At 45.0% G+C, this 13380-nt stretch overlaps 1 protein-coding gene across 7 annotated transcripts in view; it reads left to right on the forward strand.

Moving 5' to 3' along the window:
• The window catches only part of FARP2 (FERM, ARH/RhoGEF and pleckstrin domain protein 2), a 111149-nt gene that overhangs the window by 13938 nt on the left and 83831 nt on the right, over positions 1 to 13380 (forward strand). For all 7 annotated transcript variants that reach the window (XM_080669810.1, XM_080669809.1, XM_080669811.1 and 4 more), the window contains exon 2: positions 3358 to 3589. In XM_080669810.1, coding sequence (XP_080525936.1) covers positions 3386 to 3589 — 204 coding nt within the window. In that variant the 5' untranslated portion in view covers positions 3358 to 3385. The remainder of the gene's footprint in view (positions 1 to 3357; positions 3590 to 13380) is intronic.

A 13380-nucleotide genomic window follows, 5' to 3' on the forward strand; every position in this document is an offset into this window, starting at 1 on the left:
TTCTGGAAAGGTTCTCTGGCAACAGCAGAGACGTGAGCAGGGGCTGCAGAACACTGGGTGTGTCAGGGACTAGTAGTGACCTTGCTGTGTTTATTTCTAGTCTGGCTTGCATATCCTTGCCTTTGTAATGTTAGTTTATAAGCACACAGAACAGTACAAAGTAACTTCTGTAGGTCATAATTTGTAAAAACGGATCAATGCTGACATTTTTCCCGGAGTCAGGCTGGCGGAAATCATCGGGCTGTAGAAAGTGACTTGAATGATCAGCCTCACTTTATACAGGAAGTATCCAATTATGCTGCTTGTTCTGAAATAAATGGATAGACTTTGAGAACAAGGTTAGCTGACATTCACAGCACTCGAGTTTGCTACTTTCAAGGCTTTCTTAAACTTAAAGCTGAATGCTTATTAAATGGGTAGTTTATGCCACATTACTATTATGTCATAGCAAATAGATTTTTCTTTGGAATGTCACAACAGGGTCCCTCCTGGAGCATTGACTAGAGTGAATCTGTCTTCCTCAGATGACCCTGAGTTTCAGCGTCAACCGTGCCAATGTTTACAGTAGAGTGGATCTAAGTTTGCTGTGAGGAAGGAGTTTCCTCTAGGGAGCCATGTTTTAGTATTCCTTGAACTAAGAAAAGTCTTTTATGTGTAATATGTCTTTCATTCTTCTGACAGATGAAACAGCGTTAAATTAAAAGTATGCTGTTTTAAATATATTTTTATTATAAAATAAACACAGACATAGAAAAACCACATTAATCAATTCTGTAGCTTAATTATAAAGTGAATGCTGTCCTGGTCAAGTAATAGAACTGAGCCCTCTTACCCTCCAATGACAGACCCCTCCCACCATGAAGGAGGGACCACTGCCCTGACTTTTCTAGTAATAACCTCTTTGCATATTTTCCTTAGAGTTTTCTCACCTGAATGTGCCCTCTGGACACTATGGGTTGGTCTTTCTTGCCTTTTTTTAGAAGTATGTGTGTAGACATGACTTTCTTATAATGAATAGAAGAGAAAGAGCCTGAAGAAGTTTTTTCCATATAAAATTATTAAGAACAAATATAAATGAGAATTATACAATGGAATAAATAAGGGTAGTGACTTCTAAAAATGTATTATGGTTTACATATGTTTTCAGAATTATAGCTTGGCTTAAAAGTGGACTGGTAGCTTTGGTGCCCAAAATAAAACACCCCCCAGCTTGTTTTAGAAGAACCTACTCTTGATGGTTCCGGGTTCGCTAAATGTGAGCTGACCAAGAACTTAATCATGTTTCACACAGGAGACACCTTCAAGGTGGGGTCCTTGTTGACATCCCCTTACTTTTGTACTAACTATTCAAGTTTGTGAAATTGAAATGAAAAAGCTCGTATTTATGATTCTCAGAACCTGTATATCTCGGGTTTACTATTAATGGCATGAAAACTGTGATTTCCTAAAGTGTCGTTCTGTTTGTGAGGGAGCCCTGTCTTTGTTTCTGAACTCTACACAATGCATTGCATCATGAGGCAGTTTGGGTTCTTTGATGCCAATGACTTTAAGTAAACACATAGCAGATATTTACAGTAGCATTTAGTTCTTGCTCTCAGGGGCATACAACCTGGAGAGAATTCTGAAGATGATAGGTAACTGCTAACCCAACCCAGACGTGGGGCCCAGGTAACAAACAAAGGGAGGCGATCCATCCTTTCAGTGGGTAGGAACTGAGACAGGACATGTGCTTGGCAGAATGACACACGACCTCATCCTGTGCCGTGCTGTTCACCTTCCACTTTCCTGGGGGTTTCACTACCTTGCTTTGCACTTACTGTCTGATAAACCAGATGTGCATGGACGTTCTCGCCCAGGTAGGGTTTAAGTGGACAGAGTGGGATGCCTGGCACCTGGTCATTAAGAAGCTTTTATTCATGAGTTTGTCTTGATAACAAAATAAGCATGACAAAGAGGAAAGGGACAAAGGACTCAGCCAGCCATGCAGTTTGCAAGCAAGGGACTAGACCAGGAATGTAGTGAGATTAATCCTCTAAAACATTTACTGCAAACACGTATAAGACTTTTTGAAGATGATTACGTGAAACAAAACACTTAGCAGCAGCTGCATTCTTTCTTGATTATACATCTGGCATTCGTTTTTGCCATATTGTGTTTTACTGTTAAATATGTTTCTTTAAGTTGACTTTCAAACATAAATACTTACATTTAAGAAGGAAATTTGCCATAAATAGAAGGTAACTATATTAATAAATACAATTCAAAGCAAGCCAGTCTTATTAGATTCTGGCTGATACTTATCCTGTTCTTTCTTTGTTAAAAAACTCTGAAATGACTTGCCCTGCTCAACTCAATAGCTTAAAAAGCAGAGACTTTCTCCAGGGCACAAGGAGGATTGAAAAGGGCACCCAGTGCTGCCCCATCTAATTAGCTCTGTTGGACCCTCAGTATTGTTATCAGGTGGGTGGTAGGTGGTCATTGTGAGGACAGGATAGGGAGGGTGCCTTCCAACCTCAGGTGTGTGGTCCTCGTGACACTCACCTAGGCTCTCCTCTGTACCGTGCCTGAAAGTATTTCCCTCACCACCGGTGGCACCCACTCCAGCCTGGTGAGACACGACCTAGAAAAACCAAGGAATGCAAAGTTGGCAGAGACAGGGGTGGTTGTCTTGAGCTACTGTCCTTGGAATTTTCCCCACCCGTCAGCAGAAATGAGGAGCCTGCTGAGCGTACTGGTGCTGTGCCACGTGGGACCCGTTACTTGTGCCGAAGGCCCAGACAGCACAGTGGGTGTGTAGCTGGTTAGCAGAGCCTGAGAAGGACTAGCCCTGCCAGCCTCTTGCCCTCTGCCCACCGATTGATGGTGAGGCGGCTCTCACAAGAGCTTCTGTGGGGTCGGTGTGCTCAGATGCCACCCAACCAGCAGAACCCCCTGGGAAATATTGTTATTGGAGGTGCTTGTTATATTTTCTGTTCCACCAACCAAGTATGAGTAGAAGATAGTTTGGGTTTTTTTCTTTAAATCCACTCAAGGATATGTTTTTATTGATTTTTCTTTAGAGAGTGGAAGGGGGAGAGAAACATGGATCGGTTGCCTCCCATACGCACCCAACCAGGGATCTAACCCACAACCTAGGTATGTGCCCTAACTGGAAATCGAATCTACAACCTTTTGGTGTATAGGACACCGCTTCAATCAACTGAGCCACCCACCCAGGGCCCCTGTGTATTTTTATGTAATTTAAGACTCATTGGAGTTGTAAAATCATGCAGAGAATTCCTGTGTACCTGGTCATTTTTTACATTATTTTAATGTCTAAATAGCTGGTGTGATTCTTTGGGTTTTATTTTTTTGTAGCATATTCCTCACTCTTACCTGATGAAGAATGGGGGAGATAGAAGGAATATACCGAGCCCTGCAGACCCCAGGGGCACGCCTTGGCGCCCAGCCCCTCGCAGGAGTGAGCACCCTGGAGCCCGGGCAGGCTCCCTCGGCAGGGATGACGCGGATAGCATCTAGAATGCAGGAGAAGCACTTTCCTCTCCGAGTAAAGCTGCTGGACAACTCTGTGGAAATGTTTGACATTGAGGTAAGAAGTGATTTTTGGAGGCATAGTTTCTTGTATTTTCTTCTTTTTTTTTTTTTTAATCCTCACCCGAGGATATTTTTTCATTGATTTTTTTTTAGAGAGGGTGGAAGAGAGAGGGAAAGACAAAGAGAAACAACAATGAGAGATAAACACTTCATTTGGTTGCCTTCTGCACGCGTCCTGACCAGGGCCCAGACAGGGTAGAAGCCTACAACTGCCATGAGTGCCCTTGACCGGAATCGAACCCAGGACCCTTCGGTCCACAGGCCGATGCTCTATCCACTGAACCAAACCGGCTAGGGCGTGAAAGTTGAATATTATGCCCCAAATTACATTTTGCTGGTTAGGCTGCTTTTTTATGAAGTTGACTAAGGGTGGCTTTGGTACACCCAGTAAAATCCTTGCAAATGGTGATATTGCATTTCTCCTTTCAGTTTGGAAAATGGGATCCTCCTCTCTGTCCTTTAAAATTCTGATCATGTTGTCTCTGCACTTTTCTCTTTTGAGAAGCTGCCTGGTGCTATAGAGTGCAGACTGGAACCATGGGGTATCACCCAGGTTCTCCTGGCTCAGCCACTGGCTACCTGAGTGGGGTGGGTGTTCATTTGCCTCATTACATGTCAGCTTCCTCGTCTGAAATGTGGGGGCAACACAGTCCCCAAGCTCAGGGTGGCTGGGTGGGACTGAGCTCTCATCATGCAAAGAGCCTGGATGGAAAGTGTTGCAGTCTTAGCATAGAACTGGTTTTTCTAGGTCAGCCATAATAACATTTGTATTTTTTAAATTTCCTAATATTAGATTGAACTGATAATGTTGGCAAAAACAATTATGTATATGTATGTATCTATGTATATACGTATGTATTTTTAAAGGACAATTTTAGACCAACATAATACATTAGAAAATATCTTTCTGATTTTTCTAAATGACATTAGAATGAATATTTTTAAGTTATTTATTTTCAAATGTAATGCATAAATATATTATCTTTTTAAAATATTTCATATTGACTTACAGTAGTATCTGTTTGGTTTTTTTTTTAATATATTTTTTATTGATTTCAGAGAGGAAGGGAAAGGGAGAGAGAGTTGGAAACATCAATGATGAGAGAGAATCATTGATCAGCTGCCTCCTGCACAACCCCTCCTGGAGACTGATCCCACAACCTGGGCATGTGCCATGACTGGGAATCGAACTGTGACCTCCTGGTTCATGGGTCGAGGCTCAACCACTGGGCACAGTAGTATTTTTAGAAGCTTTCCCTGATCTAATGTCAAAAGTAAGGACAAGAAAATGAACTTAAACTTTAGCAGATTAATTTATGCTTGGGTTTTTCTGTCAAGAAATCAAGATGCTACACAGAAAATAAAACAGTTATTGAGCTGTGAGCCAGGCTGTGAAGGGGCCTGAAGGAAACCTCCTTTAGCCTCTGGCAGTGCCTAATTATAGAGTGTATTTCATGAAAAAGGGGAGGGAGAGGAGGAGATGAGCACAGTGAGGCTAGAAAGGGGTCAGCAGGGCTGCCAGAAGGGAAGCTGGCCTCTTGCTTAGAGCCTAGGGCACACCATTCTCTCCCTTGAGTGCCCAGATTCGTAGTGTCTGAACTCGGGACCCTGAATAATTCTTTTAAGGTCTTATTTGAGGAGGACATCAAATATCACTTCATCAGGGCAGTGGTAACTGAAACTGGCAGTACCTGTCTGTTCAGCTTCCCAAGTCACTATGTTGCAAGAGGCAGCCTCTGTAGGGAAGGTAGTCTGGCACAGGCAACCTTTGTCCCTGAGCAGCTAATGGGTGGCTACTGGTTCCATGACCGCATTTCCTGGCTCACCAAGACACCCTTCCATAAATCACCTGTAGGAAATAGGTAAAGGTCTGGGCATTAAGTGGGCTCCCAAAACTTTTCCAGGCAAATGTTTGGAAGAATTTCCACCATGTAGCCATCCTATGCTAAACACATTCACTGTGGTCTGGGCTTATAACAGGATCAAAATTTTTAAAAGGTGGAAAGGGGGAGAAAGAAAAGAAAAGAATTGTACTAAGTTTACTTTAGAGCATCTTTTTTGTTATTCTGCATCATGGTCTTTATCAACTAAAACTAGGCCCCAGAAAAGAAAAAAATACACACTTATTGTTGAGTCATAAATAGGTTGTAGTCCTTCTCTGAGAAATTTACTTTTACTGAGTATCTGTGTCATTTTATACATTAGGAAGTTAGAGATGATATTTTGTAAAGGTTTCAAAATATTTAGAGCATGTAAAAGTTTTAATAAATTGAGATTGTTGTTTATATTAGTCAAATACAACTATCATATTTGGTATTTGTATAGACCTGGAGAGTTACCAGAAATTAAAGAATCAAATTGCTGTTTCATATCCTGAGGTGGATAGGGTACTTTTTAAGTTGTGGTTACCTACTGATGCATACCTTTTAGGAGGAGTTAAAATTCAAATTTGTACCAGTTAGCTTTGGTAAATAACAAAACTTAGTAGCTTAAAACAAACATTTACTCTTGCCTGTGTGTCTGAGTGTTGGCTTGGAGGTTCGTCTGGTCTGGCTGGCTTTAAAGGGCTGCGTGGTCTATGATGGCCTTACATTTCCACAGCCTCAACTAGAATCTTCCTCCTTGCAGACTCTCTCCCTCCAGTGAAAACATGGCCTTGCTTGCTTAGGGATGAGTGGAAAACTGTAAAGTCCGTGAGGTCTAGATTTGGAATTTGTGCATTGTAGCTTCTGCCAGGTTTTACTGATCCATTGTAGCTTCTGCCAGGTTTTACTGATCAAAGCAAACTCCCAGGCCAACCAGGATTCACAGGGTGGAGAGGCAGAGCTACCGTGATGGGTAGGGCGTGCCAAGGAAGCTGTGGCCTTTTGCTGCTACCGCAGCAGCTGTTGCCAGTGGATTAGGAACGCAGCCCTGGAAAGAAGACCATCTGTGAAGCTCAGTGCCTGTGTCAGTGGGCTGGGCTGGTTTGCTAAATGATAGACACACTTCGTTGCCCTGTCCCATAAGTGCTTCCCCTAAATTCCTCCGGAAGCGGCTAGCCTGAGAAGGCAGGTATGCCCTGCTACTTTCTGCCTCCAGGTCTCTTGTGTGTTGCAGCTCCTAAGATCCAGAGGTCAAGGCTGGTTGCCGCTCTGGGCCTTTTGTCCCTGCTCCACTGTCACTCTTCACTGGTCACCTGTGTCCCCACTGCCCCCTCCTTTATATTTGATTTTCTTTCAGAGAGACAAAGAAAGAGGGACATCAATTGGTTGCCTCCCATACACACCCTGACCGGATATTTAACCCCCAAACTAGGTATGTGCCTTGACCGGGAATCAAACCCACCACCTTTTGGTGTACGGGACAATGCTCCAACCCAGTCACCCAGCCAGGGTTGGTTTGTTGTTGCTTTTTAATTGAATTTTTGAGAGAGAGAGAGAGAGAGAGAGAGAGAGAGAAATGGGGACCCCCCTCCTTTATATTCTTTATATTTGAACAGAGAGACACATTTGCTATTAGATCAGTGGGATGATGCAAGCTTATAGTGCAGGGTGTGGGCATACAGAGCAGTGAAGTCCCTGGCTGGGTGGGTCTTTTGGCCACAGTGAGGACACTCCCTGTCCCAGAATTGGCCTGCTGTCTCTCATCCTGGAAGGCAAGGCTTTGTTCTAGCTACTGCTGTATCGTCAGCGTTTGGACAAGGCCTTGCTCTGTAAATATGGTTGGATGAACAAAATCAGAACTTAGATTGGATTAACATGCTTTATTTAAGTGCTTGAGTTCTCTCTGCAGCAATCTTTTTGACCTCAGATCCAAGCATTTCCTTTTTTGTTTGTTCTGAGTTTTTGGCCATCTGCACCCATCTCGTGCCTACTTGCTTGGTTTATTTTTCACTTAAGTCTTAAGCAGCAAAGTCTGTGAACTTGTAGAGTCTGTGAATTTGCAGAGTTTGTGAACTGGCAGGGCAGACATGCTGATGACACCTTGCAGAGTCCTGGCTAACATGCACAGGTGGTGACAAAACACTGGCCTTGAGTGAGGCTGAGTAGAATTCTCTACTTGATGTCAGAGGTTTATACTTAAGGGACCTTTTTAACTTAGGGAAGAATTTGACATTTAGTTATTTTTGAAATGCCTATATTTTGCTTCACTGAAAATATAGAGTAACTTGGCCTGAAGGCCTCCCTGTGGTCATGTCTGTCTTTCTACGCAGAGTCTGTGGCTAATCCTATCTAATAAAGAGGGAATATGCTAATTGACCATCACTCCATCACAAAGATGGCTGCACCCACAGCTGAGGCCAAGTTCCTATAAGGAGCCTTAACAAGCAATCAGCAGGGACCTGAGGCTATGCCCTCCCCCGCCTTGACAAGGGACCTCAAGGTGCACCCCCAGTGCTGGGTCAGGGGAACTCAGGCCGCGCCCCCGCCCAGCAGGGCTTGAAAGGGGACCTGAGGCTGCGCCCCCCCTCCTGGTGCTGGGCCGGGGGACCTGAGGCTGTGCCCCCCCACCTGGTGGGGCTTGATGGGGGACCTCAGGCCATGCCCCCCACCCAGCAGGGCTTGACAGGGGATCTCGGGCTGTGTCCCCCACCTGGCAGGGCTTGACGGAGGACCTCAAGGCATGCTCCCCGCCCTGGTCTGGGCTGGGGGACCTCAGGCCATGCCCCCTGTCCTGGCGCCGGGCCAGGGGACCTGAGGCTATGTCCCCTGCCCGGCAGGGCTTGACAAGGGTGGGACTGGTTGGGTCTGGATTTAGCCTAATGCGGGGTGGCCAGGTCTGGGTCTCACGTGATTTTGAGGTGCATGTGGGTGGGCGAGGACTTGACTCTGGGTCCCGTGGTGAGCCCCAGACTCTGACAGGAGGAACATTTTCATATACATTTTACTAATTTTCTTTCATCTCTGACACTTCTATTATAGAGAAAGGGCAAATAGCAATATTAAATTATTTCCTCTAATTAATTCCCTTTTAATGTGCACAAATTTCATGCACCAGGTCACTAGTTGTTTCATGTTTGTCCTCAACAAGTGAGGCAGCCCTGCTGCTTCATCACACTTGCTTCAGAGAGGTGGGCTTGCAAGACCCAGTTTTAATTATACCTTCCGTCTCCCCATGTGTGCAAATGAACTTTGTTTGCTATCTGTGCTGACTGCCACAGTAGTGGCAGATTGGTGTAGAGCCACACTGCTGTCACCTAGAGGAGAGACAGGTCATTATACTTTCTCAGAAGTGATGTTCAGATCCAAGATGGCGGCGTAGGTAAACACCTAAACTGCTGCCTCGCACAATTTCAAAACTACAACTAAAAGACAAAACGTCTATCACCCAGAACCACGGGAAAGCTGGCTGAGTGGAAGTTCTACAACTAGAAGGAAAGAGGAAACAGCATTGAGGGGTGCACAAGCGCTGAAAAGCTGAGGTACGGAGAGACACGGAATCGGGCTGGCGACGGGTGACTGGGAGTGCTGCTGTTTTCAACCCGAAGGGAGATAAGCTCCCGATTACTCCGAACTCGTTTCTGGGGAGACGCGGGGGACCCAAACTCCTACGGGGAGAAGCTGGACTGTCTGCTGTGGGGTCGGAAAGTGAGGGAGGCTTGCTTGCAGGGCTGCACGCAGGAACGATTGTTTATTGTGCTGGGGCGCAGGACGCCGGGACACGGTGGGAGACGCAGAGCCGAAGAGCTGCAGAGCCGGCTTACTGGCAGCCATCGCTGTTTGCCACGCCCTAGCCTAGTCACGCCCTGAGACCCCGCCCTGCACAATCTACGAACCCACCCAAGCTCCAAGCAGCGGCTTTAGCATATGAATGGCCTGCCCTATCGCAGCTTAACCTAGCAAACTTGCAGCCTGGGTCAGACAGCTCCAAAACCTCCAAACCCCAAGCAAAGAGGAGAAAACTGTAGTTCTTGCTGTAGCTCCTGCTGGGTGGCCTCAGACAGTAGCTGACCTGCACCCCATTGGAGATCCAGAAGCCAGTGTACCTAGTGGTCAGTGTGAGACACCAGATTTCAACTCCTCACATCCATAAGTGATACATTCAAGAGGCAGACTCAGTGAGCACCAAAGCCCCACTGAAACAAGTCCTGCACCATAAGCGTGTCTCCAGCGCAGCAGTTCTTCCATTATAGACACAGCGGGTCCTCACAGCCAATTGGCCTGGAGGTCAATTCCTCCCAGTGTACCAACAGCAATCAAGGCTTAACTACACCAAGACTTTGCACTCAGCCCACAAAGGGGTGTACCAAAGGCGTCCACCTCAGGTGATTGGGGAGGCTGAGCTACTGGCCCCTATAGGTCACCTACCACACAAAGCCACTCCATCAACACAAGAAAGCAGCAAAATGGGGAGACAAAGAAACATGTCACGAATGAGAGAAATGGAGGAAAGCAAACTAATGGACGACATAGAGTTCAGAACCACATTTATAAGGTTACTCAAGAATCTTCTAAAAACCGCCGAGAAACTTGATGAGACCTCCGAGGAGCTTAGTGAGACCTTCAAGGACCTTAATGAGAATGCTAAAAAAATGGAAAAGGACCAGTCAGAAATTAAGCATACACTGTCTGAAATAAAGAATATACAGAAACTCAACTGTAGATCAACGTACCCCAAGAATCAAACCAAAGATCTGAAATATGAGGAAACAAAAAACACCCAACCAGAAAAACAAAAAGAAAAAATCCAAAAATATGAAGATTGTGTAAGGAGCCTCTGGGACAACTTTAAGCGTACCAACATCCGAATTTTTGGGGTGCCAGAAGAAGAGAAAGAGCAAAATATTGAAAACCTATTAGAAGAAATAATGACAGAAAACTTTCCCTACCTGGTGAAAGAAATAGACTTACAAGTTCAGGAAGCACACAGAACCCCATACAAGAGGAATCCAAAGAGGACCACACCAAGACACATCATAATTAAAATGCCAAGGGCAAAAGACAAAGAGAGAATCTTGAAAGCAGCAAGAGAAAAACGGTTAGTTACCTACAAGGGAGCACCCATACGACTGTCAGCTGATTTCTCGGCAGAAACTATGCAGGCCAGAAGGGAGTGGCAAGAAATATTCAAAGTGATGAACAGCAAGAACCTACAACCAAGATTACTCTACCCAGCAAAGCTATCATTCAGATTTGAAGGTCAGATAAAGAGCTTCACAGACAAGAAAAAGCTAAAGGAGTTCACCACCACCAAACCAGGATTACATGAAATGCTGAAGGGTGTTCTTTAAGAAGAGGAAGAAGAAGAAAAAGGTAAAGATAAAAATTATGAACAACAAAATGACATCAAATACATACCTACCAACAAGTGAATCTAAAAATCAAGTGAATAAAAAATCTGAAGAACATAATGGACTGGTGAATATAATAGAATCAGGGACATAGAAAGGGAGTGGACTGACAATTCTCAGGGGGGAGGGGGTGTGAGGGGTGCAGGAAGAGACTGGACAAAAAGCTTACACCTATGGATGAAGACAGTGGCGGGGGGTAAGGGCATGGGGTGGGGTGGGGAATCAGGTGGAGGGGAGCTATGGGGGAAAAAAAGAGGAACACCTGTAATAACCTGAACAATAAAGATTTATTTAAAAAAAAAAAAAAAGAAACCAAAAAAAAAAGAAGTGATGTTCATACAACCACGGAATTGCCTCATCCCGTCGTTAGGGGAGCATGAGTATGCTTGCCCCAGCTTCCTGTCTAGATCCAGAGAACACATGCTTTGTTAAATTCTTGCTGTTGGAGGTGAAGATGGCTTGAAGCCAGAAGTTAGAGACAATAAAGCTGAAAATGTTTCATAGCTTTATTGAGATATAATTCACCTACCATGCAATTCACTCATTTAAAGTATACAATTCAGTATTCTTTTAGTATACTCACAGATATGTGCAACCGCCACCACAGTCAATTTTAGGGTACTTTCATCACGTTAGAAAGAAACCCCACAGCACAGCTGGTGTAGCTCAGTGGTTGAGTGTCAACCTATGAACCAGAAGGTCACAGTTTGATTCCCAGTCAGGCACATGCCTGGGTTTTAAGCTCAATCTCCAGTGGAGGTCCTGCAAGAGACAGCCGATCAACGATTCTCTCTCATCATTGATATTTCTATCTCTCTCTCCCTCTTCCTTCCTCTTTGAAATCAATAAAAGTATCCTATATAATCCTATATAATAAAAGGCTAATATCCAAATCAACTGAACAGCGGAACAACTGGTTGCTGTGACGCTCACTGACCACCAGGGGGCAGATGCTCAATGCAGGAGCTGCCCCCTGGTGGTCATTGCGCTCCCACAGGGGGAGCGCCACTCAGCCAGAAGTTGGGCTCACGGCTGTTGAGCACAGCAGGAATGGCGGGAGCCGACTTAGCTAAGGATGTACGACAGCCAACTTAGGCCCGCTCCCTGCGAGGAGGAGCCTCTAGTATTTTAAAATATATTTGCATTTAAGAAAGAAAGAAACCCCACATCACTGGCTTTCACCTCCCTGTCCTCTACCCACTCTCCCTCATCTCTAAGCAAAAAACATCCATTTTTTCATCTCCCTGTCCTCTACCCACTCTCCCTCATCTCTAAGCAAAAAACATCCATTTTCTGTGTGTGAATGTCACTGTTCTGGACATTTCATGTCAGTGGGATTATCCACAAATGGTCTTTTGACTGGCCTCTTCACAGTGCACCATGTTTCAGAAGGTGGTCTAAGTACATATGTCAGGGCCTCATTCCTTTCCGTGGCCAAAAAATATTCCACTGTGCAGTGGACCACACTATCTATCCATCATCAGCTGATGGACATTCCTCCTTTTGGCAGTTGTGAATAATGTTATAAACATTCATGTACACGTTTTTGTTTAGCTGTATACCTAGGACTGGAAATGCTGGGTCATGCGATGACTCTGCTTAGTTGTTTGAGGAACTGACAGACTTTTCCAAAGTGGCTGCACCATTTACATCCCCCAGCAGTGTTACAAGGGCTCCCCTTTCTCCACATTCTCACCTTCACATCCACACGTATCTATCTTAGATTCTAGCCCTCCTAGTGGGTATGAAGTGGTATCTCAGTGTGGCTTGAGGTGGGATTTTAAAAGTTTTCTTTTAAGAATTTTTTAAAATATATTTTTATTGATTTCAGAGAGGAAGGGAGAAGAAGAGAAAGATAGAAACATCAATGATAAGAGAGTATCATTGATCAACTGCCTCCTACACACCCCCTCCCAGGGATTGAGCCCACAACCCGGGCATGTGACCAGGAATCCAACCATGACCTCCTGGTTCATAGGTCAATGCTCAACCACAGTGCCACGCTGGCCAGGCAGGAAGCCTTTTTATTTTTTTTAACGATTTAAAATATGATAATGTTACATGCAATAAACACCAATTATTCAAGAAAAATGATCTTACATATAATAATATTACATGCAATAAACATTAATATTTCAAGAGTAAAAGGATTTTAAGTATAATAATACTAGAGGCTCAGTGAAAGAAATTCGTGCACAGATACGGTCCCTAGGCCTGGCCTGCAATCAGGGCCATCTTCCCCAGCTACTGGCAGCCGGCCCCAGCACCCACCGCCACCCACCCCTGGTTCCCCATTTGCCATTGGGTGATTGGAGCCTGCCAGCTCAAGGGAGAGACCAAGAGGTCAGCTATTCCCACCTGCTCACTGGCCCCACCCCCACCGTGGGTCGCCCTCTGTGTGTGGGGCAACTGGCAGAGTGGGGGCCTTGGCCTGGCACCGCCCGCATCTCCCACCACCCACCCCCAGTTCCCCATTCGAAATTGGGCAATGGGAGCCTGCCAGCTTGGGAAAG

This window comes from Plecotus auritus (genome assembly GCF_963455305.1).
Source record: "Plecotus auritus genome assembly, chromosome: 5".
Classification (NCBI taxonomy): domain Eukaryota; kingdom Metazoa; phylum Chordata; class Mammalia; order Chiroptera; family Vespertilionidae; genus Plecotus; species Plecotus auritus.